Source organism: Heliangelus exortis, chromosome 3 (genome assembly GCF_036169615.1).
Source record: "Heliangelus exortis chromosome 3, bHelExo1.hap1, whole genome shotgun sequence".
Lineage (NCBI taxonomy): Eukaryota > Metazoa > Chordata > Aves > Apodiformes > Trochilidae > Heliangelus > Heliangelus exortis.
The window spans coordinates 47,771,563-47,793,573 of record NC_092424.1 but is presented as its reverse complement, the minus strand read 5'-3'; the positions used below and the strand labels follow the sequence as shown (position 1 = coordinate 47,793,573).

General features: G+C 42.6%; 2 protein-coding genes across 2 annotated transcripts in view; both read left to right on the top strand.

Annotated features, from left to right (window-relative positions):
• The first annotated feature begins 4,865 nt into the window (after positions 1 to 4,865).
• On the top strand, positions 4,866 to 6,245 carry MAS1 (MAS1 proto-oncogene, G protein-coupled receptor). Its single transcript, XM_071742475.1, has one exon. It carries the CDS (start codon positions 4,935 to 4,937, stop codon positions 5,922 to 5,924), a length of 990 nt encoding a protein of 329 aa, XP_071598576.1. The 5' UTR covers positions 4,866 to 4,934; the 3' UTR covers positions 5,925 to 6,245.
• A 13,745-nt stretch (positions 6,246 to 19,990) lies between these two features.
• The window catches only part of IGF2R (insulin like growth factor 2 receptor), a 59,082-nt gene continuing 57,061 nt past the window's right edge, over positions 19,991 to 22,011 (top strand). The window contains exon 1 of the mRNA XM_071740481.1: positions 19,991 to 20,263. Within this exon, the coding sequence (XP_071596582.1) occupies positions 20,121 to 20,263 (143 nt within the window). The 5' untranslated portion in view covers positions 19,991 to 20,120. The remainder of the gene's footprint in view (positions 20,264 to 22,011) is intronic.

Below are 22,011 nucleotides of genomic sequence, written 5' to 3'. Positions count from 1 at the left end.
TTACATTCTGGCACCTTCTATATTGATGGCACTGTCAACCACATAAACCCCTCTAATTTGCTGTGTAAGTCCTAATTTTTTTCTTTAATTAATGAATTGTGAGTTCTTTTCAGGTTTCCTTCTGCTTCCAGGAATAGGAGATGTAAGAAAAAGAAATTATTCAAAGGCACAAAGCAAAATGATAGAGATTTAGGTGTCTCTGCCCATGGCAGGAAGGTTGGAACTAGATTTAAAGTCCCTTCCAACCCTAGCCATTCTGTGATTCTATAAAAAGGCAACCCTGCTATCTTTGTACATACAGGACATTTGCAAGTATTAGTACATTCAATTTACATCCTTTGCAAGGCTGCTCTGTCCTACCAGGTTAGTGTATGAGAGAGGGTTTTTAGAATAAATTATCATTCAGTTCACATCTTGCTGTTTACATTGAAATTAACAGAGTATCTATATTGTCCATCATGTCTTTATTGTAGATATTAATTTCTAGTCCCAAGTTCTGTTGGGAGGTTCTGTGTTTTGTTATTGCAGTCTCCTTGTGTCCGATACCTGAACAGTTAAACTGATTCAGAAATAGCCGCTCCATCTCTTGGCAGCATCTGATAGAAAGAGTCCAATGGTCTGAAGGTGCAGCATCCCCCTGTGCTGTTCAGCCTTCTTTTTACTCCTGAAGTCACCAGGGATAGGGCTGTCTTCATGATCTGTTCCCTCAAGACCAGGTTTCAATCTGCTGCCCCAGCCATGCAGATGAGGACCGATGGTGCCCCAGGGACCAGCCCTGAAAGGAGATGCTTTGTGTTTGAGAGAGGTTTCACAAACCACCTACCCTGTGGGCCAAGGCATCCCTGATTTTGGATTGTGTTTGTACAGCAGACTGATTGGGATACAAACCCAAGCACCTGGTCAATCATGAAGTGTTAACATGTTCCTACAACTATCCTTTCCATAACTCATATGCTTATTTCATTTTATAGGAATGGAACATTTTTTTTCTTTTTCAGAGGTACCTTGAATTTTTTGGTCCCAAAGCTGTTAAAGGTAAGATGGATTCCAGCTTAAGCCAGCAAAAACAACTAGAAATTGTTCCTATTTCACACTGTTTCCTTCCTAACTTCATTCTGACTCCCCCCTTTGAGGTAATTTATTTCTCACAATACTTAGCAGTTTTTCCCATTTGGAGATATTGTCGTTTTAGTGAAACATCTACAGGAGAAGACCAAGCCAACTCTCTCCTTTTTTGGCTAAGAATGTTTGTTCTGCGAGTATCTGAACATAAAAACAACCTAATACTAGGGGCAAAAGCAGGGGAGATCCTCAGGGGACCTTTCAAAGAGTATATCTGCTCATAGGTCTGTTTGAACTTTTCAGGGGAGACTGTTTAGATCCCAAGAACAGATTTGCACTTTGCATGGCTAGGGTTTATTTTTTTTTCTTTTTCGTTACTAGAATATCAAGATACAGTTTTTGCCCAGAGGAATAAATGTATGAGACTAAAACAATGATGTGACCATTTTCTTTGCACTGCGATTTTTTTCCTTGTTTTTTCATTCTGTGATTTAGTTTCTTTCTTTCTTTCTTTCTTTTTCTTTCTTTCTTTTTCTTCTTTCTTTCTTTCTTTCTTTCTTTCTTTCTTTCTTTCTTTCTTTTCTTTCTTTCTTTCTTTCTTTCTTTCTTTCTCTTCTTTCTTTCTTTCTTTCTTCTTTCTTTCTTTCTTTCTTTCTTTCTTTCTTTCTTTCTTTCTTTCTTTCTTTCTTCTTTCTTTCTTTCTTCTTTCTTTCTTTCTTTCTTTCTTTCTTTCTTTCTTTCTTTCTTTCTTCTTTCTTTCTTTCTTTCTTTCTTTCTTTCTTTCTTTCTTTCTTTCTTCTTTCTTTCTTTCTTTCTTTCTTTCTTTCTTTCTTTCTTTCTCTTTCTTTCTTTCTTTCTTTCTTTCTTTCTTCTTTCTCTTTCTTTCTTTCTCTCTTTCTCTCTCTCTTTCTTTCTTCTCTTCTTTCTCTTTCTCTTCTTTCTTCTTCTCTTCTCTTCTCTTCTCTCTTCTCTCCTCTTTCTTCTCTCTTCCTTCCTTCCTTCCTTCCTTCCTTCCTTCCTTCCTTCCTTCCTTTCCTTCCTTCTTCCTTCCTTCCTTCCTTCCTTCCTTCCTTCCTTCCTTCCTTCCTTCCTTCCTTCCTTCCTTCCTCCTTCCTTCCTTTCCTTTCCTTTCCTTTCCTTTCCTTTTCCTTTCCTTTCCTTTCCTTTCCTTTCCTTTCCTTTCCTTTCCTTTCCTTTCCTTTCCTTTCCTTTCCTTTCCTTTCCTTTCCCTTTCCTTTCCTTTTCCTTTCCTTTCCTTTCCTTTCCTTTCCTTTCCTTTCCTTTCCTTTTCCTTTCCTTTCCTTTCCTTTCCTTTTCCTTTCCTTTCCTTTCCTTTCCTTTCCTTTCCTTTCCTTTCCTTTCCTTTCCTTTCCTTTCCCTTTCCTTTCCTTTCCTTTCCTTTCCTTTCCTTTCCTTTCCTTTCCTTTCCTTTCCTTTCCTTTCCTTTCCTTTCCTTTCCTTTCCTTTCCTTTCCTTTCCTTTCCTTTCCTTTCCTTTCTTCCTTTCCTTTCCTTTCCTTTCCTTCCTTTCCTTTCCTTTCCTTTCCTTCCTTTCTTTCTTCCTTTCTTCCTCCCTCTCCTTCTCTCCCTCTCTCCCTCTCTGTTTCTCTTGGTTTCTTGTCTTCTCACATGAAAAAGATTTAAAACAAATTTACATTTGTAAACTTGTATTATTTTAGATGGCATTTGGTGACACAGTTCTAAATTTGAGTTTTTTCCTTCTTCAGATCTTAGCATCCCCAAATAGATTTCCTACTCACCCTGTGTTTGTTTGTTTAAACTATGTCTCTTGGTATTGTAGCAGCTTGGGACAACTTTCCATATACTGCCACTCAGTTCCCACAAGAGTTAACTCCCAGACTTTCAGCTGGATGACTTGCCAGTTACTGAGTGATGCCATTTGGAGCACAGCCTCAGATGATGGGGCTGGGACCCTTTGCTGGGCATGCCTCTGACATCTGGAGCAACAGGAGAACTGCACACTTCTTTTTGAGGGAGTCATGGTCAGAGTCACTATTTGCTCCCCTTCCTTACCAAAGGCAAATGGTTGCAGGAGGTGACCTTCAGCTTCTCCAAGAAAGTTCTTCAACAGCTTCAGGGAAATCTGAACAAACCATGGCTTTACCTGGAAGGAAAGAACTCTTTCCATTTTCATCTCTGAATGCTCTGACATGGGAATGACCTTAGTAAGTCCAGAATTTTTCCTCTTTGTTTTATTCTCCAAACAGAAATACCCCACTTATACAGAGATGCGAATGAAGAACTTTCTTGAGACTTTTCATACTGTTATTTTTTTCCTTCCCTATTTGTTTTAACTCTTGAAGTAGATAGGTTCTCTTCTCTGTTTCTCCTGTGAAACTCTATTACATTTCCAACAGCACAGTATATGAGCATATTTCCTCTGCAGTTTTTTTTCAGAACACTGCTTTTGGGAGGCTTGCCTCATTCTGGTCACTGCATTTACTTGTTGCATTCACGCTCACTTCTCTACCACATTTCCAGCTACGTTTGTTCCCTCTAGCTGAGTTTCAGACAGTTACATGGTTGACATCCAGGTGGGATCATCATTAAGATTTTTGTGCAGGATTAAATGACAGCAAGCCCTGAGGCTTTCCAGGTTGTTTAGTGAATGCTCTTTTTTGGACTGTGATATTGTGGCTTAAGCAGCTGTTTTGAACCTCGGAAACCCAGGGCTCATGAGAGAAAGTTTATGACTGGGCTAAATGATGCTGATTAAACAATAATTGCAAAAATTAGCCCCAGTAAAGCTTCTTAACTTGGCATTTGGTGTTCTTAACTGCTTCAGGATTATGCTAAATTCCTATTATGTCAAGCTAGTGAACAAGGCTGATTATAGAGTTGAACAAAGTTTTATTGCCAACAGTTAGTCCCTGTTCACATCAGTAAATCAGCAAGGGTCCTAAATGTGACTCCATATCACCACAGGGACAGCCAGGAAGTTAAGAGGGAAGGGGGCATGAAATTTCAAAACACTCACTTCAAAATCAGGTGAAGCCAATGCTGCTAATTCTCTGTTACGAGATAAAAGAAGACAAAAAAACAGAAAACTTCCATAACTCAGCAAAGCAGTTATGACCATTGTAACAATGACATGGAACCTGAATGCTCCTTCTTGTGATGGGTTGGGTTTGTAATGTTTGCAGAATACTGCAGTTGTGCTAAGTGTTCAGACTGTTAACGTGGTTAAATTTTGTTACGTAATGATAAATGATACTTAAAGTTGGTAAAAAATTACTGTCTCAAAACAGTGGCATTTTTCTTTCCCTCCACTTCTGTACTTGGAGCAAATACAACACTGAGCAACTACATATTATTTTTGCTTCCTTAATTAAAGCCCTTCCTGGAAAAGTGATGTTGGTATCTTTTTTATTGTTTTCTTTTTCCTGCTAAACAAAAACCTTATGAACCAAATTAACTTGAAAAACATATGTTTAAGTCAACGCCATTAGCTCCAACAGAGAGCTGAACAGACCTGCCTAAAAACAATTTAGAACCACCAGTGGTATCTGTGACCACTTTATCATGAAACTTTGCAATGTGATGGAAGTGCTGCTTGTCCAAGAGCTCTTTGAGGGTACCTCTTTAGCTGTGAGGTAGAGAAGAAAGCTCAGGATTTCTGCTGGCATGATGGGCTTAGTAATTTTTAACATGGCCAAGAGTAGTTCAGCTTGGTTTTGGCTAGCATCATTATATCTGAGCTGGTTATCCTTTTGGTAAGGCTTTCAGATATGATCAGAAAATGGGGGTCCACAAAACAGATAGAAAGAGGGGAGGGGAGGAGCACACAAAGCTCACAGTATATTTTTATACAGGTTTACAGAAGGAAGAGCTATCCAAACTTGAGCTTTCCCCATGGATGAGTCAAACATAACGTTTCATCCCAGCGAAGGCACAGAGAACATCTCAATGCACAGAAACATTTCTACACAGGAAAGAGTCTGGGAGATATTGACCCCACTTTGGCTAATTATGATCATCTCCTTCCTGGGTTTTTGTGAAAATGGAATTGTCCTCTGGTGCCTCTGCTTCCAGATCAAAAGAAATCCATTCACAGCGTATATCACACACCTGTCCATTGCTGACATCTCCTTACTGCTTTGTACGTTTATTCTGTCCATTGAGTACATTGCTGGTTTCGGATTCGCGTATGGTTTTTACTACTATATAACCACCACACTGTCTGTTGTCTTCCTTCTGGGATATAATACTGGTCTCTATCTCCTGACAGCCATTAGTATTGAGAGATGTCTGTCTATTGTTTACCCAATCTGGTACCGATGCCACCGGTCACAGCACCAGTCAGCAATTGTGTGTGCGATTCTGTGGACTCTGTCTTTTCTGATGACAGTAGCCGAATACTTAGCATGCAAAGATGATTCAACGAAAGAACAGTTCGACGATGGCAGCCACTGCCAAGCACTGCTCATCTTCACGTGGATCCTGACTTTCATGATCTTCATTCCTCTAATGATTCTGTCCAGCCTGATCTTGGTTATCAGGATTCATCGTAACTCCCTGAGACCTCACTCGTCAAAGCTCTACATCATCATTGTGGCCACAGTCATTGTCTTCCTCATCTTTGCCATGCCTATGAGGCTGTTATACCTTCTGAATTACCACCACTGGTCATCTCTGCTCAGCCAGCAGAACCACGTCACCGTTGTGCTCTCCACCATTAACAGTAGCATCAACCCCCTTGTTTACTTCTTCGTAGGAAGCAGCAAGAAGAAGAGGTTCAAGGAGAGCCTCAAAGTGGTCCTTAGTAGAGCACTTGCAGATGGGTTGCGGCCGAGAAGCCAGGAAGTTGGCATGAGTTTGGATATAGCTGAAACAATTTTCTAAGGCTTAGGGGAAAAACTGTAGAGGCAAAAAATTGGACTTGAAAGGTTCAATATACCACTGCGAAACGGAAAGGTTTTTTCTCCCATAGAATGTAAAGAGCAGTAGTGAAATAAATAGTATTGTTATCTTTGGTGGCTGAGCAATGGAAAAATTTGGACTAGAATAAAGATAACTTTTATTTGTATTTTCTTAATTATTCAAACACATGCTACATCTTAATGTGACTATGTCAGTCAAAGATACCACAGTGGAAAAGAGACAGGCCAATGGAGAATATAAAAAAGGACACAGAAATACGTTATAAATAGTGTGACATTTATACAAGCACTGAGCACCCATAAATGCTATTGAAGTCATCAGGGCCTGTGTGTATTCGCATTTTTAAAAGTCAAACTGTGTAAGCACAGGATTCATGTTACATACTTGGATTTAGTTTCAACTGTTTCCAGCTTGTTTAAGTGTGCAAAAAGAGCTGCTCCTTGGGGGGAACAGAGGAAAAAATTCATGTATGAGAGTAAGTCCCCATACATAACCACAAATATACAGTGTAACTTTGGTCTAGCAAGACATTTCAGTATACACTAAAGGGTCAAGGGGCTGCTTCAGAGCCTCTTTTCAAAGTATATGTTGTGTAATTTCCAGTGACATCAACATTTCTCTGCGTCCGCGTCTGTAGATAATTTGGTACCTGACATACAGGAGTAGCTGTCAACATAGAGATGTTGTCAACTCACAAAGGGCTTTTGCTCTAATTATGAAGGGTGGGGCTGACAGCCCCAAAATATCACAATTCCTGCAGGTTTAGCTATTCAAGGAGTCTATAAGAAAATAACACCAAACAACTGTTGTCCTAGCCACATATTCAATACTTAGCTGTTCCCTGGAGAATACACATTCCCCATGTGGTCTCTCTGCTTTGTAACATTTGGTTTTGGATGAACAGAGAAAAAAGAAAGGTGCCTCACACAATGCATGACTGGGGGTGCACCCCAGCCACACTATTCTAGCTGCCTGCCTCCTTCTATTGTATGCCAGGGTACAGGAATGGAGTTTAATTTCCAGGGCCACTTGCCCAACTATAGTCAAGCAACAGAACAGAAAGGAAAACAATAGCAAGGAGATGATAGGACTAGGTTAGTTTTATCACACAGACACATAATATGAGGGGTATGACCAGTCAGAGAGATGTAGCACTTTCAAAGAAGTGTCTGGGAGATGTATTTGCTTCTGCCATTCCTTGGAACTCCAAATTCAGCAGAAGCACAGGCAGAAGCAGCATCTTCAGCTTCCCGCCAAGTTTCCATTGGCACGCTTAATAGCTAACTGGGGAAAGAAAAATACAACCTACCCCTCCTTTGTTGAAAGATTGCCAGTCCTGGAATAAGGAAGATGGTAGGTTGAGACTTAAGACTGGATGGGAATTCACATAGGGAAGAGATCTCAGAAGGAGAAATATTTCTACTATGCATGTACCCTTTTCTCCTTACAGTAAAGTGTCACAGCATGTCACTGCAGGAAAGACTTGGGAAAAGGAAAAGGTTACCCTTATATATTCTGAATTCCCTTGCTCTATTGGAACCTGTATCTATGACATCTCTCTTTTTCCCAGTTTTAGTCTTTGAAACTCTAGTCGCAGGCAGTCACCTCTGTTGATTCAGATGGTAGATGAGTGCAGTTTGCTTCTCCCTTTGGGCAGTGATCTACTGCACTGCTGGAATGAAAAATCAGCTGAGCAGCTTCCCATTGCTGCTGGTTAGTGCATGCAGGATACAGCATGCAGGGCTGTGGACACCCTGGGAAAGTCAGGGACAATGAGTGTGTGAAATGTCCACATACATGTGGCATGAGTGTTCATGCACATGCTGGAGGACTGTCAGGGAACTTGGCAACACTGATAAATGACATAAACTTCAATATTAGGAGAGGTTCCTAGACCAGGAAAACAAACAAACAAACCAAACAACCAAACACAAAACAGCCTTTTCTCTAAAGCCATTCCCCACTCAAGACCCTTTACAATAATGTCGCTAAGAACCTGAGAGGATCAAATCTGCAGGAAGAATGTTCAAAACATGATCCCACTGTAATGCCACATGTAATGCACCTCTCACATAGTGATTTAGGTGAGACAAGGTATATTATTTACAGTGACTAAACATACTCAGATTATTATGACAGTTCTAGGTTAAAGACCGCTATGCATGCAGCCAGAGCAGTAGATCTGAAAAGGCAGTAATATACAACAGGGCAATCTGAGTGCTTGTGAGCCAAATACATACTCTAGGATTTTCAGCTTCTTAGCCCTTTTCACCTGCATCTGGCTGTGCCATCAAATGTTTCAGAATTTAGACAGCTCTCCATAGATCAGTTGACAGAGCAGACCAAATTAACATTCATCATGAGATGAACTCCAGAAGGATGAAGCAGAGCAAACAGCTAGTAGTTGGAAAATGATTAACGTTTCCCAGTCCACAGATAAAAATATCCTAGGGATGTTCTTTCTTCTTTATCACAGTGCCTGATGAATCTTCTGTGCAGATAGTCTGCAGTACGAGGAGAACTGATAAGCACATTATTCCATAAAAACAGAAAGAAAAACAAACAATACACTAAGGAAAATGTGATGCTTCTCATGTTGCATAACAGGAATGTGATTCTTTACCAGCTTGCATTTTTAAAAATTATTTGCATCTGTGGGAGAGGGTGAAATAACCCTGAGCAAATCAGGTGATGTTAATAAGCACGTTCCAGTGGTGCACAACAGGACAGATTGTCTCACTGGTTAAGTACTAGCCATGGAATTTAGAGATGTGGGTTCTGTTTTAATGCAGCCTTGGCATCTGATTTTTCTGTCCCTCCCTTCCTTGCTTATAAAATGAAGATTATACTATTTTGTTTTCAGTGTTATGTCTTCACATTTACACTATATATAATTCAGAACAGCAGCTCCAACAGCAGCAAGAGCAGCAGCTGGTTGTCTCTTGTAACGTTCAGAGCAAAAAGGATTCAATTTTGCTCTGTAGCCAAGCCCAGGAATTGTTCATGGAAGAAATGCCAAATATAGTTCGTACTTTATTAATACTCTTTTTACTACACTTCTGTTCTGCTTGATACTAATGAGTGTTGTGGGATATAAAAGTGTGGTCAGAAATGGAGACAGGGAAATCCTCTCTGTCAGGGCTGCACAGTTTGCTGTCTTGGCTGCTCTCTGGGTGGAGAGGAGGACATGGGGCAGGTTGCTGGAAGTGTTCAGGTCCACAACGATGCAATGGGTTTGTGAAGCAGCTTTCCTCTCCCACTCACAGATTGGGTGAATTATCCTTGTGACAGCAAGGGCAGAGGGGTGAGGAAGAGCATGCTGCCCAGTTGAATTTCAGCCTGCAGCTTAGCCTGGGAAATCCTCTAAGGGAAGCTGAAATACTTCCCAGTTGTACCGGTTGCAGCTGTAGAACAAAAGCTCCCACTGCTTCCCTTCCTAGCATGAGAACAATCTGCATGTGCACAGCAGCTATGGTATCATGCCTCAGGTCACTTTCTGGTGGGAGGGTAAGAGGGACAGTTCAATCGCTGGAACCTTCAAAAAATCCTAGACAGATCACTATCAAGGTCCTAAGTAACTCCAGGACCCTTTGATGCTTGGCTCTGTAGGCACCTGGGAAAGGCTCCTTCCTAAGTCCTCCCAGTCTCAGGAGGAGGGTGATCCACACACTGGGTTCTGTGAGCAGGGAGGTGTAGTACAAGGGCTTGCATATGACTCTGAGTTCCTTGCATCATGGATGTCTGATGAAATGGTGCACAGAGAGACTGTTTGAATCCTTAGCTGACTTTCATCCCCTACATTCTGCAATTGTTTCCCTGCACTGCTTTCTAGACCTGCAAATACCCACAGCTCTCAGGCTGTATATAATAAATAAATTTTTAATTATATAATTACAACTTTTTTTCTTTTTTCCGAAACCAGACTCTTCCCTCATTAAGTTTACAGAATGGACATGCTGCTGGTATAGTAAACATTTCTAGTATCCTGGCTTCAGTTTTTTAGTTGTTTCAGAAATATGGAGGGTAGGAAAGGAGAGGGAAGGGACATGGCAGTGTCAATCTGGCCCCAAACCCTATCTCCAGCAGCAGTCACAAGTGAATGTTTACAAAAGAGAAAAAACAGGGCAAACACATATCACACTTTTTGCTCATCCTCTCCAAGCCTTCAAAGGCTTTCAGCTTTGAGACTTTCTGGTCTAGAAATCTTTGCATTTGGTAACTTCCAATGGATTTCTCTTCAAGAAACACATCCAACTTTCACTGGAGGGCACAGAAGTTTTTTGTGTCTTCGACACTTTGTTTCACAGCTTAATTTAATGTTTCCTGAAAAGTATAGTTCCTTAGAGCTGCCACTTCCTAGATCTAGTGCCCCTGAACAATTTGCTCTAACCAGTCTTTAACATATCTCTGTTGTACCTCCCAACAGCTTCCTATTTTTTTAATTTTTTTATTTTTTTTTTAAACCACAAAACCCAAAAAACTCTCCTCAGTTTTAAGGAGCTCCCTTCTTGATATTGAGTGTAATCAAGCCAATGTGGTCGCACCTGCAAAAGGATCTGAATGCATTACACCCTCTACTGCCCAGTAAAGTTTTGATAATAGCATTTTGAACCAGATCCTATATGGTACTTGGTCAAGTCAAGTCAGGGGACATTTTTCTCCTCATGGGCTCCTGTTGCAGCTGCTCCATGGAGTCACTGACAACCTCAGCAGTCACCTTGGCCCCACACTCTGACATGACAGTCTCTTTATCAAGGGGTAGCCCTTGCTTCAGGTTACTGCCTTGGGCTCTGCTGTCACAGCATTTCTGTTCTCCCCCAACACATTGGCTGGGCAGTCGATGATACAGAAAATAGAAAACCATGTATTTTTCCTATTCCAACTGGAATCTCAGTTCATAGGTTGAAAATCTAGACTAACATGTTCATTGGTTAGTGATTTATATGGTGAAATATTTTCAGTTTTCTGTAATTATTCTACTACTAACACTGTCTAGTTATCATTTCTCTATAGTTTGTACCTTAGTATTTCATGGTCACCCTGAACTAGGGTGGGAAAACTAAATTCTTATTTAGATTCTATCATTCTAACACCACTAAGCAAGAAGTGACACTAAGCAACTTTCTGTAATAGGAGTAACTTTCAGTATTTGTTATTTCCCACTAGACATTTGCTTCATTATGAATATCCACCTTGACAAAATTGTATATATTAGCAAATAAATATTAATTGTGATGATAAAAGGAAGCAGATTGTTGACATAAAGAATAAATAAAAATATTTATATTAGCAAGTATTTTTATCTGTATTCTACAAAGAGGTATAAAACTTTCAGCAGTTTTGTGCAGAAGATGGAGTGAACACCCCAGCGTCACTGTTCTATCTCAGAAAAAAACCCCACATTTGCTTAACTTGGAGGAGGGTGGTTTGTGTTCTATGTTTTGTTTGGTCTATCTGGATTTATTTTTTGACTCAAGCAACATACATCGTTCAGATACAAATTTTTATATTATTTATAGGAAAAATTGTATTCACTACTGTAAAGTCACTGAGGATACTCAGGTACTACAGCAAAGTGTAATTATTTTGGTGAAAATAAATATATGCAATCAACAGTTTTTGGTTTTGGCTAATTCTGAATTTTTTCCCTGACCTTGGCCTGGAAGGGACTTGCCCCTTAGCCAGACAACAGGCTGGGCCAGTCAGACCAGTGTTGGAGCAATTAACAATGTCTTTATTGCTAACCTTGCCATGGCTGAGGTCCTCTGTAAACAGATCTATTTGCTAGCTTTATTATCAGCTTTTTTTTTTTTTTTTTTTTTTTTTTTTCATTGTCTATTAGCATATATCTTTTTGAGCACACCACTGGACTCTTGTTTCTTAGCAGTCTTCAGTGCTGAGAAACTTTTATCTGTACTTTTCCCCATATGGATTTGATGTCACCTCCCAAAACATCATCCAGCCACTGCAAGTGCCATCCTGTGGGTTCTCCCTTGTTTAATCCCTATAGCAGAAGGCTCCAAGCCTACAGCACAGCTGTTTTTCAAGTCTCTGTGCAGTTACATCAAAGTATATGCCATACATATCTCATCTGTATAACCATCCCACTGATTTTCCTACTGTGTACACCACTCATGCTTCCCTCTGGTTTGACCTTTAGCATAAGACTTGTAGAATTTTCCAGCAATTTAGATGCCTCCCATCCTCTCTCCTTGGTGACTGCAGCCATTACTTCCCTCTCCTGGCCATGCTCATGAGTTTGTGTACCTCCTGTAGCATAAGGATGACAAAACACTTCCAGGCAGACTGAACAAACTTTCAGCACTGCAGCACATCGTTCAGCATAGTGTGAGCCTCCACATCATTGCTTCACATGGAGTGGCAAAAAGAACAGATGCAAAAAATCCCTCCAAGTAGTTTTACTGGTCTTTGAAGACAAACTAGTTCCAGCACATCAGAAAGCAGCAGGTCCTCTCTGAGGCTTAAGTGCACATTAGAACACTGTGAAGATGAAGGGTGAGGTGAGTAATATACAGAGAAAATTATTTTCTCTCTTGCCTGGCACAAACCTTCCATCCTATTTTGGGAGAGAATATACACAGTATTTCCTAATATTACTTTATGTAGGCTGCTAGGGAAATAACTGTCTGGAAATACGAATATTTGTCACTAGGAAGTTTCCCAGCACAGTTTTTATTCACTTTAGTAAGGATGAACTGTAAGACTTCTCTCCCCATGGTAATATTTATTGTACCTTTAAATTTCATGTCAGTATATGTAAAAATGCCAGAAAACTCTTCAAGACAGCTGTCATTCCATGTCAATCTAAAGCACTCATTAGCACATTCACTGTCATATTTACATGTGTTCTGCTCATTTAACTCAGGCTCTAAATGAAAAAAGTAACGAAAATTTGGATTACTTCCACTGACTCAGGTGGAGATACTACAGATTCAAAACAATGCAGTTTGGAGATCTCTTTCTTGTCTTGTGATGTACATGTGCTATTATTACAATTTAATGTGAACCTTTAATTGAACAATTTATATATAATATTGTTATTTGGCGTTAATCCTGTAATGGCTTAGCTCAGCCTTCATACATACATTGCTACTGATATATATTGCTCTTCTCTATCTCCTTCAGCAGCTTGTGAATGTAAAACATACAGGGAAATGTGGTGTCTATTATTAATGAAAGCTTGTTACTTTCCTTCTAAATGAGTTTCTCTGTAACCTTATTTCTTATTCTTCTACTCCAGATATTTTAAAATGTTTTACAGACAAATGTAATGGAAATAAAATGCATATCTAAGAGACATTCAATATTGGCCTAAATGTATTTATGAATGTGGCTGTGAAAACAGATTTATAGAATCGTAAATATATTCTAGCAAGACAAGGTGACAGAAGAATCAGTTGAATAAATGTATAGCACATTTTAGCTCTCCACAAATAACACAATATGCAAGAAATGTCTTGCATAGCTTCTTTACTTTGTAAGGAAGATAAAGAAAGAAAATGTAAACTGAGTTTTGATGCTTTAAACAAAACCAGTTTGGTAATTTCTCTGCTGTGCATGTAGTTTTTTAATTATTAAGTGGGATGCTGAAGACACAGGTTTTATCAGCAACTTTTTAAATCACAGTTTTTACTTGCAACTTCAGTTGCAAGTGAAAGAAATCACACTACACAGAGCCAGGAAAAGTGAAGCAAACCAGAAATATATCATAAGACAAACTTATTTCCATACTTATTTTCCATGGCATAAGACAACTTATTGCCATATGCAGTACCAATGAATTAGGTGAAATAATTTCTGAATCAGAAAAAAAAAAGAAGTTGCTTATTGTGTCAGCATAAAAAGACAATATGATGGGCCAGTAAATCTTCCAGCTGTGAAAAGTTCCATTTGTTCACTTCAGCTCTAAAAGAGGCATCTGCAGGCTTTTGCCATAGCAGGTGGTCCTTACTATCTTGTACTAGCTTGCATTTCTCACAGCAGAGGAACCACAACTGTTTCTAGCTCCTGAAACAGTGAGGAGCAGGAGGTTATCTTTTCCAATTATCACATCCTTCTGTGCTGAGCTGTACTTTACATTGAGATAACTTTGTTCCAGATGAGGATGCAGGAAAGAAAGATACTTCCAAAGTGATTGGAAATAACAAGTTACTGGAGAGTAAAACATGATAGATTATCATATTTGGAAAGAGATGGTGATATTTGTGGAGTGCACGAATGACAACAGATAATGACCTGTCAGATTGCTGACAACTGGCAGTCAAGAAGGGCATAGAGGGAACATTCAGAAAACAAGTCTGAAATACCAAACCCATTTGGGGACATTTCCATCTCCAAGGGCTGCCTTGAGAGTGAGGACTGTATTTGCTACCATCTCACTTAGCCAGAATTGTCTAACAGAATGGTCTCTGGGAAAATAGTGAGGTCAGCAAGAACAGGTTTGTGTTTCATGCCTGTCTGGTATCAGCATAGGTCACAGAACCAAAGGAGAGCAGATAATGCAAAGATGGCAGTCAACAAGGGGGCAAAATCTCCTGGGAGAAGGACAGATAAAATTCTGAAGAGTGACACTGAAGTAAAAGAGCCCAGGACTGGGTAACGAGGTTTAAAACACTGAAGAGTCTTTCAGTCAACATTTACTGCCTTAGTAAGGTGCTTTGAGGTTAAATTGTTTGTGGTAAATTTCTAGTAGGTGTTTCAAATGAAACATGACTAGTAGAGAAGCCAAATCATATGCCTCTGATATAGCAAACTTGTGCTAATGACATTTCATTGACTACCAATGAAAGTGCCATTGGTTTACTCTGGTGAAGTGGTTTGCATTCTACAGTTCTTGCTCTACTTGGTGCAAGTCCACCGAGTAACCCAGGCCCTAGCTCATGAAACAGATCCTTCATCATTATAAAATACTGAGTTCTGATGGAAGGATAAATAGCCAAGAGTGATATTCCCTGAAAGCTAGACCAAAGATGTGAAAAGAGATGGAGGAATACAGAAAAGCTACTACAGACTTGCTCAGGCAATGACACAGGAGTGGCCTTTGACTAAGGCTGTCTTCTAACCTTGCAAGCCACAGTTGAAAATAGTGCCCTTTTCACCACACAGACAGAGTACAGCAGGTAAGGACTTTCCCAACAGATTGCAGCTGTAGCCAATGTGTTTAGACAAAACTGATATGGGGAGCCTAAGCCTAAGCCTGTGAAACAAGGTCATCAGGCACTGTTTTCCTCAACAGTCTTGCTTCACGTTGTTATAACTCCTAACAACAAAACAGGAGGTAGCTCTTCTCAAGAGCTTGTCTTCGAGAAAAGCCTCAGAGAAATAAACAGGGGAGAGAAAGTGGAACAGAAAAGGAATGGAACAGAGTAGAAAGAATTAGAGAAACGGTGAAAGACTGAATGAGAAGCAAAAAGAACAAGGAACATTCAGAAATAATGGCAATGGGTTTAAGATTAGAAGACTAAAGTCCAGGTGTAGTAAGTGAGAAAAAGGGAAAGCAGAGAGAACAAGCCAGTGAGGGATGTCTCCATGCTTTCTGAAGAATAGCACAGCTCCATGGAAGAGCCTTATGAAGTTTTCACAAAGTATAAAAATAATTATTTTTTTATTGTGTAGCCTAGAGACAGCTAGAAATAAACTGTCCAAACCTCACCAGCGAAAGAATTTTCCACAATCAAATGTAAAAGCAGCTCTGGATTCTGCAAGAGGTTTTGTTCTTATTTATTGAAAAGACAGAGCTCAGATAAGAGTGTTAAGGGGAACTGAGACAGTACCAGTGGAAATGAGCTGCCTCTCAGCCAGCCTGTACAGCACAGCTGATACTGGCCACAGGAAACAAGACTGTGAATCAGAAGGTTTTGAAATGATGTGACATTTGACAGCTGGCAAGCTGCAAAGAAGAATCCTAGAGGACCTACATAATCATCACCTGTTCATGATATCCTGCCTACTGAAAGCCATTCATAACTTGGAGATTGCAGCATGAGCTCCAGGTATAGTGGGACTTAGTACAAGGTAAAGAGCAGTCATTGTGCTGAGCCTCTCCTGAGGAAAGGTAAGATTATGATATTACATTTCAGCATATTTTAAGACTGACCCATTGCATTCAGATAGCTGAGATGCTGATACCATTAAACATGGGTGATAAATATTTAAATTATTATTTATAAATGATATTCAGAATGAAACATCCCTGCCTATTTGCAAAACAGTTTAGGATAAAAAATGACTGAAACATAGCTCCTGCCAATTTTCATGCAGGTACTTAGCTTAAACATGGGAGAAATTCCATGGATCAAGAGAGAAGAAATGGAAACAGTCATAGAATTGGCATCTGCATGCTTTGCAGGATTGGGATCTGCAAACTTTTACTTTTTAATTTCATTTTAAAGATATTTGTATTTACAATGTATGTTTCAGTATTTATGCAGCTTCATAGCTATCCTCGCTGTGCTGCAACTTTGATTCACTGTTATGTTGCTGAATATGTATTAGTAATGCAGATGAAAGTAGAATTTATGAGGTTTTTTCCTTTCTAGCTTGGATTTTTTTTTCATGTTTCAATTTCTTTTCTCCTTGTCAGGCAGCTGTTCACATGCTTTTCTTTGTATGCAAAAAACCTGCTCTGAAGTCTCTGAGCCTTGTGCAAATATAGGGGCCTACGCATACAAAGCAGTATGCAGAAGGAAGAGTGTAACTCACATGAAGTTTTTCATTCTTTTGCAAGTGAACAACTTTGGATTAGCTCTTATCAGATAACTGAAATTAACAGTTTATAAACTGGTAGGCCCTAACACTGCAGACCTTTATTTTCGTTTTTAATGTCAGCATGGGAAGCAATCATATTGTCTTCAGTGGAGTCATTCACATGCTTCAGAGGAACACAAAGATCATTTCATGAATTAACTTCTATATGCAGAAACTAAGGTAGCTACAATATGCCTGCCTGCACTGTTCTCTGCAGTGGATGTCCTGGTCCACATATTTTTGACTCACCTTTTTAAGCAGAGACAGAATTTACTAGCAAGTTGTCTGTATTTGCAGTGCTCTATTTTCAGTGATGGATGCTAGTACTGCTGGTAGAGCAGACAGATTTAAGAAACATAACCAGAGAAATAATAATCTTGGTATTGCTTTAGTCTAGTGCTTTTGTTTTAAGTCTTTGTGCTCATGCCATCAAGCTTGGCTTTAAACTATACAGGCTAGTCTTAAAAGCAGACAACTGGGTTTCTTGAATAATCAGATTTTGATCTCTAAGGAATCCACTGAAAGCTAAAACAAAAGAGCAAGAGTTGGCAATAATCCATCATGTAATACAAAACTGCCAAGGATAACAGCATTTTCCCAGTCCTTTTTCATTATTTTTTTTCTTAGGTTCTGAGCAAAGATAGATTGATTATTATTTCATGTCACAACTTTCCAGCATAAAGATTTAAGGTCTCCCTCTCTTCGTCATCCGAGGACACTGCAATTAGATTAGGCTGTGATAACTCCAAAAGCCAAGTTGCCACCATAGCTGAACAGACCACTCAATGTGGGAGTCTCTCTGCTTTACCTTCCTCTTGCTCCTCTTACCTTGGACCAGGATTCATCACTCCACTAAATTGCTGAGCCAGCAGAAAATTGCTGAGCCAGCAGAAAACCATTCCTTTTCTTTTTTTTTTTTTTTTTTTTTTTTGAGTGGGTAATTTTTTTCTGTCAGATTAATGAGCTGAGTGGCTTTACACAGGTACCAGCATTTTGTGTGAAAGCAGAGAGGCAGAGGGGACTGGGAGCTGAGGCCACGCATGGCAGTGGGGAGCCATTGGAGTGACTTGAGCTGTAATTTTTGGCCTCTCTGGTCAAGTGATATTTCACAGCAGCCACGCTGATGTAACCTGGGGCCTCCTTCCCCCCACAGCACCAGCTGTGTCTTCTTGTTCCCGTCTTCTTGTTCCCCTCCCTCAGATCGTGTCAGTGTTTGTGCAAACAGGCAATGAGCCAAGGAAGTCAGGCAACTGATAGCACTGAAAACTTACCTAGAAAAAAAATAAAAATAGTAGATTAGCTTTCAGCCAGATGAGTATCTGCAACCAGCTGACTGCCGTGCTGAACTAACATTAGCGGGGAAGTGGAATATGTAAGCAAGAGAGAGGAAGAAGAAAGGAGTAGATCACAGCAAACTAGAATCAGGTAAAACTGTCATAGAAGCAAATCTTCAGTGCTGTCTTACTCCTTCCCGTGCCAGGGAACAGGGCAAGAAAAACAGAAACTATTTCAGTTGAAGGCCTTTTGCATTTATTTGTGCAAATTACTTTTGGAAAGGACTCATAATTAGTGAACACCATTTCCTCTGACAAATAGGACAGCTGTTTGTTGTAGTGTAATTTTTTTTTCCCCAGTCTCCTCACCTCTATGCCTCTTCTGACGTCAAAGGCACTTTGCTGCGGTTTCATAAAAATGAAATGCCAAACCACTCTTCTGAATTGTAAGCACTGCAGTTAAAATTTGCTAGATCCTGGAAATAATCTATGGTACAAGCTCTGGACCAGGTGGCTCTTTTCAGTAGTCAAAAATGCAGAGGTAGCAGGACAGTATCTCTTCCACTTCCCTCTGACAAGGCTGCAGGCTTGTGCAAGGCTCCCCTCCTGCTGCTGCCGTGTCAGGAGGCTTCCCTGCTGGAGCAGCAATCGCAGTAGATTCAACCAACCACACTGCTGCCATCGCCTCCTCAGCTTCCATCCCCAGTAGGTTTCCAAAGACGTTTCAGCACATTTTCAGTAACTCCATTAAAACTCCATTTAGCTTTGCCCAAACGGTGTCCCCGTTGACTCCGACACTCAGAGCACATTTCACAGGGTGCACCTCCACGCACCTAAACCCACCCAGGAGCCAGCCAGCATCTGGCACAGCCCAAGTGCCTCCTGACAGCAGGGCAAGCAGTCTGCCTCTCCCCGCTGCAGAGGAGGGGTGACCCATCCCTGGGGCTGCCTCTGCCACAGGAGCCCCCCAGCACACCTTGGGGTGCAGCAGAGGGGATGCCCTGGGCTGCCCTTTTCTCACCAGCGGGTAGCAGGTACGCTGCCGGGCCTGGAGGCGGCGGGGCCTACATTGGGTTGTTAGGCACCCCCGAGGCCTCTATTGACTGACTGATGGATTGGCAGATGGACGGATGGACGGACTGATAGACTGGCAGGTGGACTGACTGACGTTCTGACTGATAAGACTGACTGACTGATGGAGCAACTGTGGGCTGAGTGACTGATGGGCAGAGTGACTGACTGTCAGACAAACTGACCGTCTGACTGACAGCATAACTGATGGGTGGACTGGCTGATGGGTTGGCTGACTGACTGACGGGCTGGCTGACTGACGGGCTGACTTACTGATGGACTGACCAGCTGATGGGCTGGCTGGCGGGCCAATTGACTGGCTGATGGGCTGGCTGACTGACTGACTGACAGGCTGACTGACTGGCTGATGGACTGACTGACCGACAGACTGGCCAACTGATGGGTTCACTGATGGGCTGACTGACTGATGAGCTGAGTGATGGGCTGACTGACTGACGGACTGACTGACAGGCTGAGTGATAAGCTGACTGAAAGGCTAACCGTCTGACGGCCTGGCTGACTGACTGACTGACAGGCTGACCGACTCACTGACTGACGGGCCGGACGGTGCCGCTGTGCGGAGGCCGCCTAAGCCCTACCCGTGCGCGCGTCCCCACGGGCTGCTCGGGGTGTGTGTGTGGGGGGGGGGGGGGCAACATGCGTGGGGTGTAGGTGGGGGAGCGCGGGAGAGCGGGACGCGGTCGGCGGGCGCGCTCCGCACGTGCGGCGCCGGGACTTTGGGAGAGGAAAGGAGGAGGGATATGGGTAGGGGTAGGGGTAGGAGTAGGGAATCGGGATCGAGATCCGGATCAGGATCCCGTTCGGGATCGGAATCGGGATCGTGAGGCCCCGCCCACCCCGCGGCAGGGGGAGGGGCGCGGCATGGTAGCGCCGCGCCCCCACGTGACGGCGGTCACATGACAGGGGGAAACGCGGAGGGGGGCGGGGAAGGTCACATGACGCGCCGCTGGTCTCCGGCGCCGCCTGACGTCCCGAGGTATCCGTGTCCGCCCGGCACGGCCCGGCCCGGCCCCAGCCCCAGCCCATGGCACTCCCGGCGACAAGCGTCCCCCGGCTTCGCGCCGCGCCCGCCCCGCTCATCCTCATCCTCTTGTCGCTGCCCCTCGGGCCGCAGGGGGGTGGCGGGGCCGCCGCGGCCCTCAGCGACGCCTACCGGGACCTGTGCAGGTGGGCAGCGGGGGGGGCGCACGGCCCGGCCCGGCCGAACGCGGGTCGGCTGGAGGGCTGCCTTCCCTCCCTCCGAGAGGGGCTGTAGTCGGCGGGGTGCGGGGCGAGAGGCGGGGGTGTGTGTGTGTCTCCCGGTGCCGACACTCGCCCCTGCCTTCGCGGGGCCGCTTGTGAACGAGCGGGAAGCGCCGGGGCTCGACCCGGGGCTCGGCGGGGCGGCTCCCGGCCCCGGGGCGGCCCGAGCCGGGCTTCTGGTCGCCCGTCCCTATGGGAGTAAGGCCGGGGGTCGCTGAGGGAAGCGCCGGGTGCGGCTGGGCGTGCAGGTATTCCCCGGCAGACGAGCGGGCCGGGGGTCCGCGGTGCGGGGGGTTCGGTGGAGCTGCGTCAGCCGCCCCAGAGCGGGGTCCGAGGGGTGCCGGCCGGTCGGTGGCCTGGGGCGGGCCCTGGCACCTCATGGTGCGGCTCTGCAGATAAAGGAGGTCCGCAGGTGAGAAGAGGAGGGACGGGGCGAGATCTGCTCTGTGCAGGTCGCCTCTGGTCAGGACTGCGCTTTGTGTGACTGTATCCCTTCTGGTGTGAAAAAAACCCAAGTGGTTTGGCAGGGGTGTCACTTGATAGTCTTTTTTTTCATTTATTTCAGTAAGGATATTGCCAGATTCTATAAGTTATCTACATTTGAGTTAAGAAAGCTTTGAGAAATGAGAACTGCTGTGTGGAAATGGCACTGTTCTTCATGTTTTGGCACGTTCCTACTCTGAATTCAGCTGTGAGTTTGGTTTGGTAACACTTTTTTGCTGGTCTTCATTTCTTCATTATGTAGCTAGCACATGCTTACAGGAGAACATTATCTCAACCAGCAGTGCTGGCCGGGTGCCAGCGTAACTCAGGGAATGTACCACTGAGGACAGGAGTTGGGTCACTGGAGGGAATAGGCTCTCCTCCTGGTGCAATCTGGAGTGTGAGATAGTTAAATGATGAAAAAGGGAAAAAGTAGGTTTGCTTACAAGATCAACTCATGAGGGTGGCAAGAAGTGGTTTTGTCTAATGACCACCCTGATCGTAGAATTGAGACAGAAATGAGAAACTATCATGTGGCCTCTGTAGGGAATTTAACTCCTTGACTGTAATAATTTTTTTTTTTTTTAAACCAATAGACTACCTGAAATTACTTGATTCTCAAGTATTAAGTCCTATCAATGTCTGTCTTGGGTTTGTTAAATGTCTCTGACTAGAGGAATATTTGGGAGTGCCATTGAGAGACATGCAGTCTTTTTTTTTTTTTTTTGATTCAAAGTACTTAAGCTAGTTTCCTTTTGTTACTGACATGTGAAAAATAAATTGTGAACAGAAAGCATAATTGGCAGCTCTCCTTTTAAGATGGACTGCTTCAAACACATGTGCTTGCTTTTGTGTCATGATGGGAAGAACTGCTTTGAAGGACTTATGCCAAGTAATGTGGAACTGGTAGAGGAAAAAAAGCCAAGAACTTTGGGTGACACATGGGAAGACCCCATGGATATCAATGGTGAAGTGTCATCTGCAGAAAAACTGCCAAGTGAGTGATGATGCAGTTATGTTATGCACTGATATTACTGGCTGATGTCTCAGCCAAAAAATACAATATGGGTGTGCAGGATAAGTCCCTGACCAACCTATTTTTGCACTGCCTTGAGACAAAGTTTTGATTTGTTTTACAGCTGTTAACAAGACAGTGTCCTGACTTTAGTGTGATATGACAGGGCTGGTGA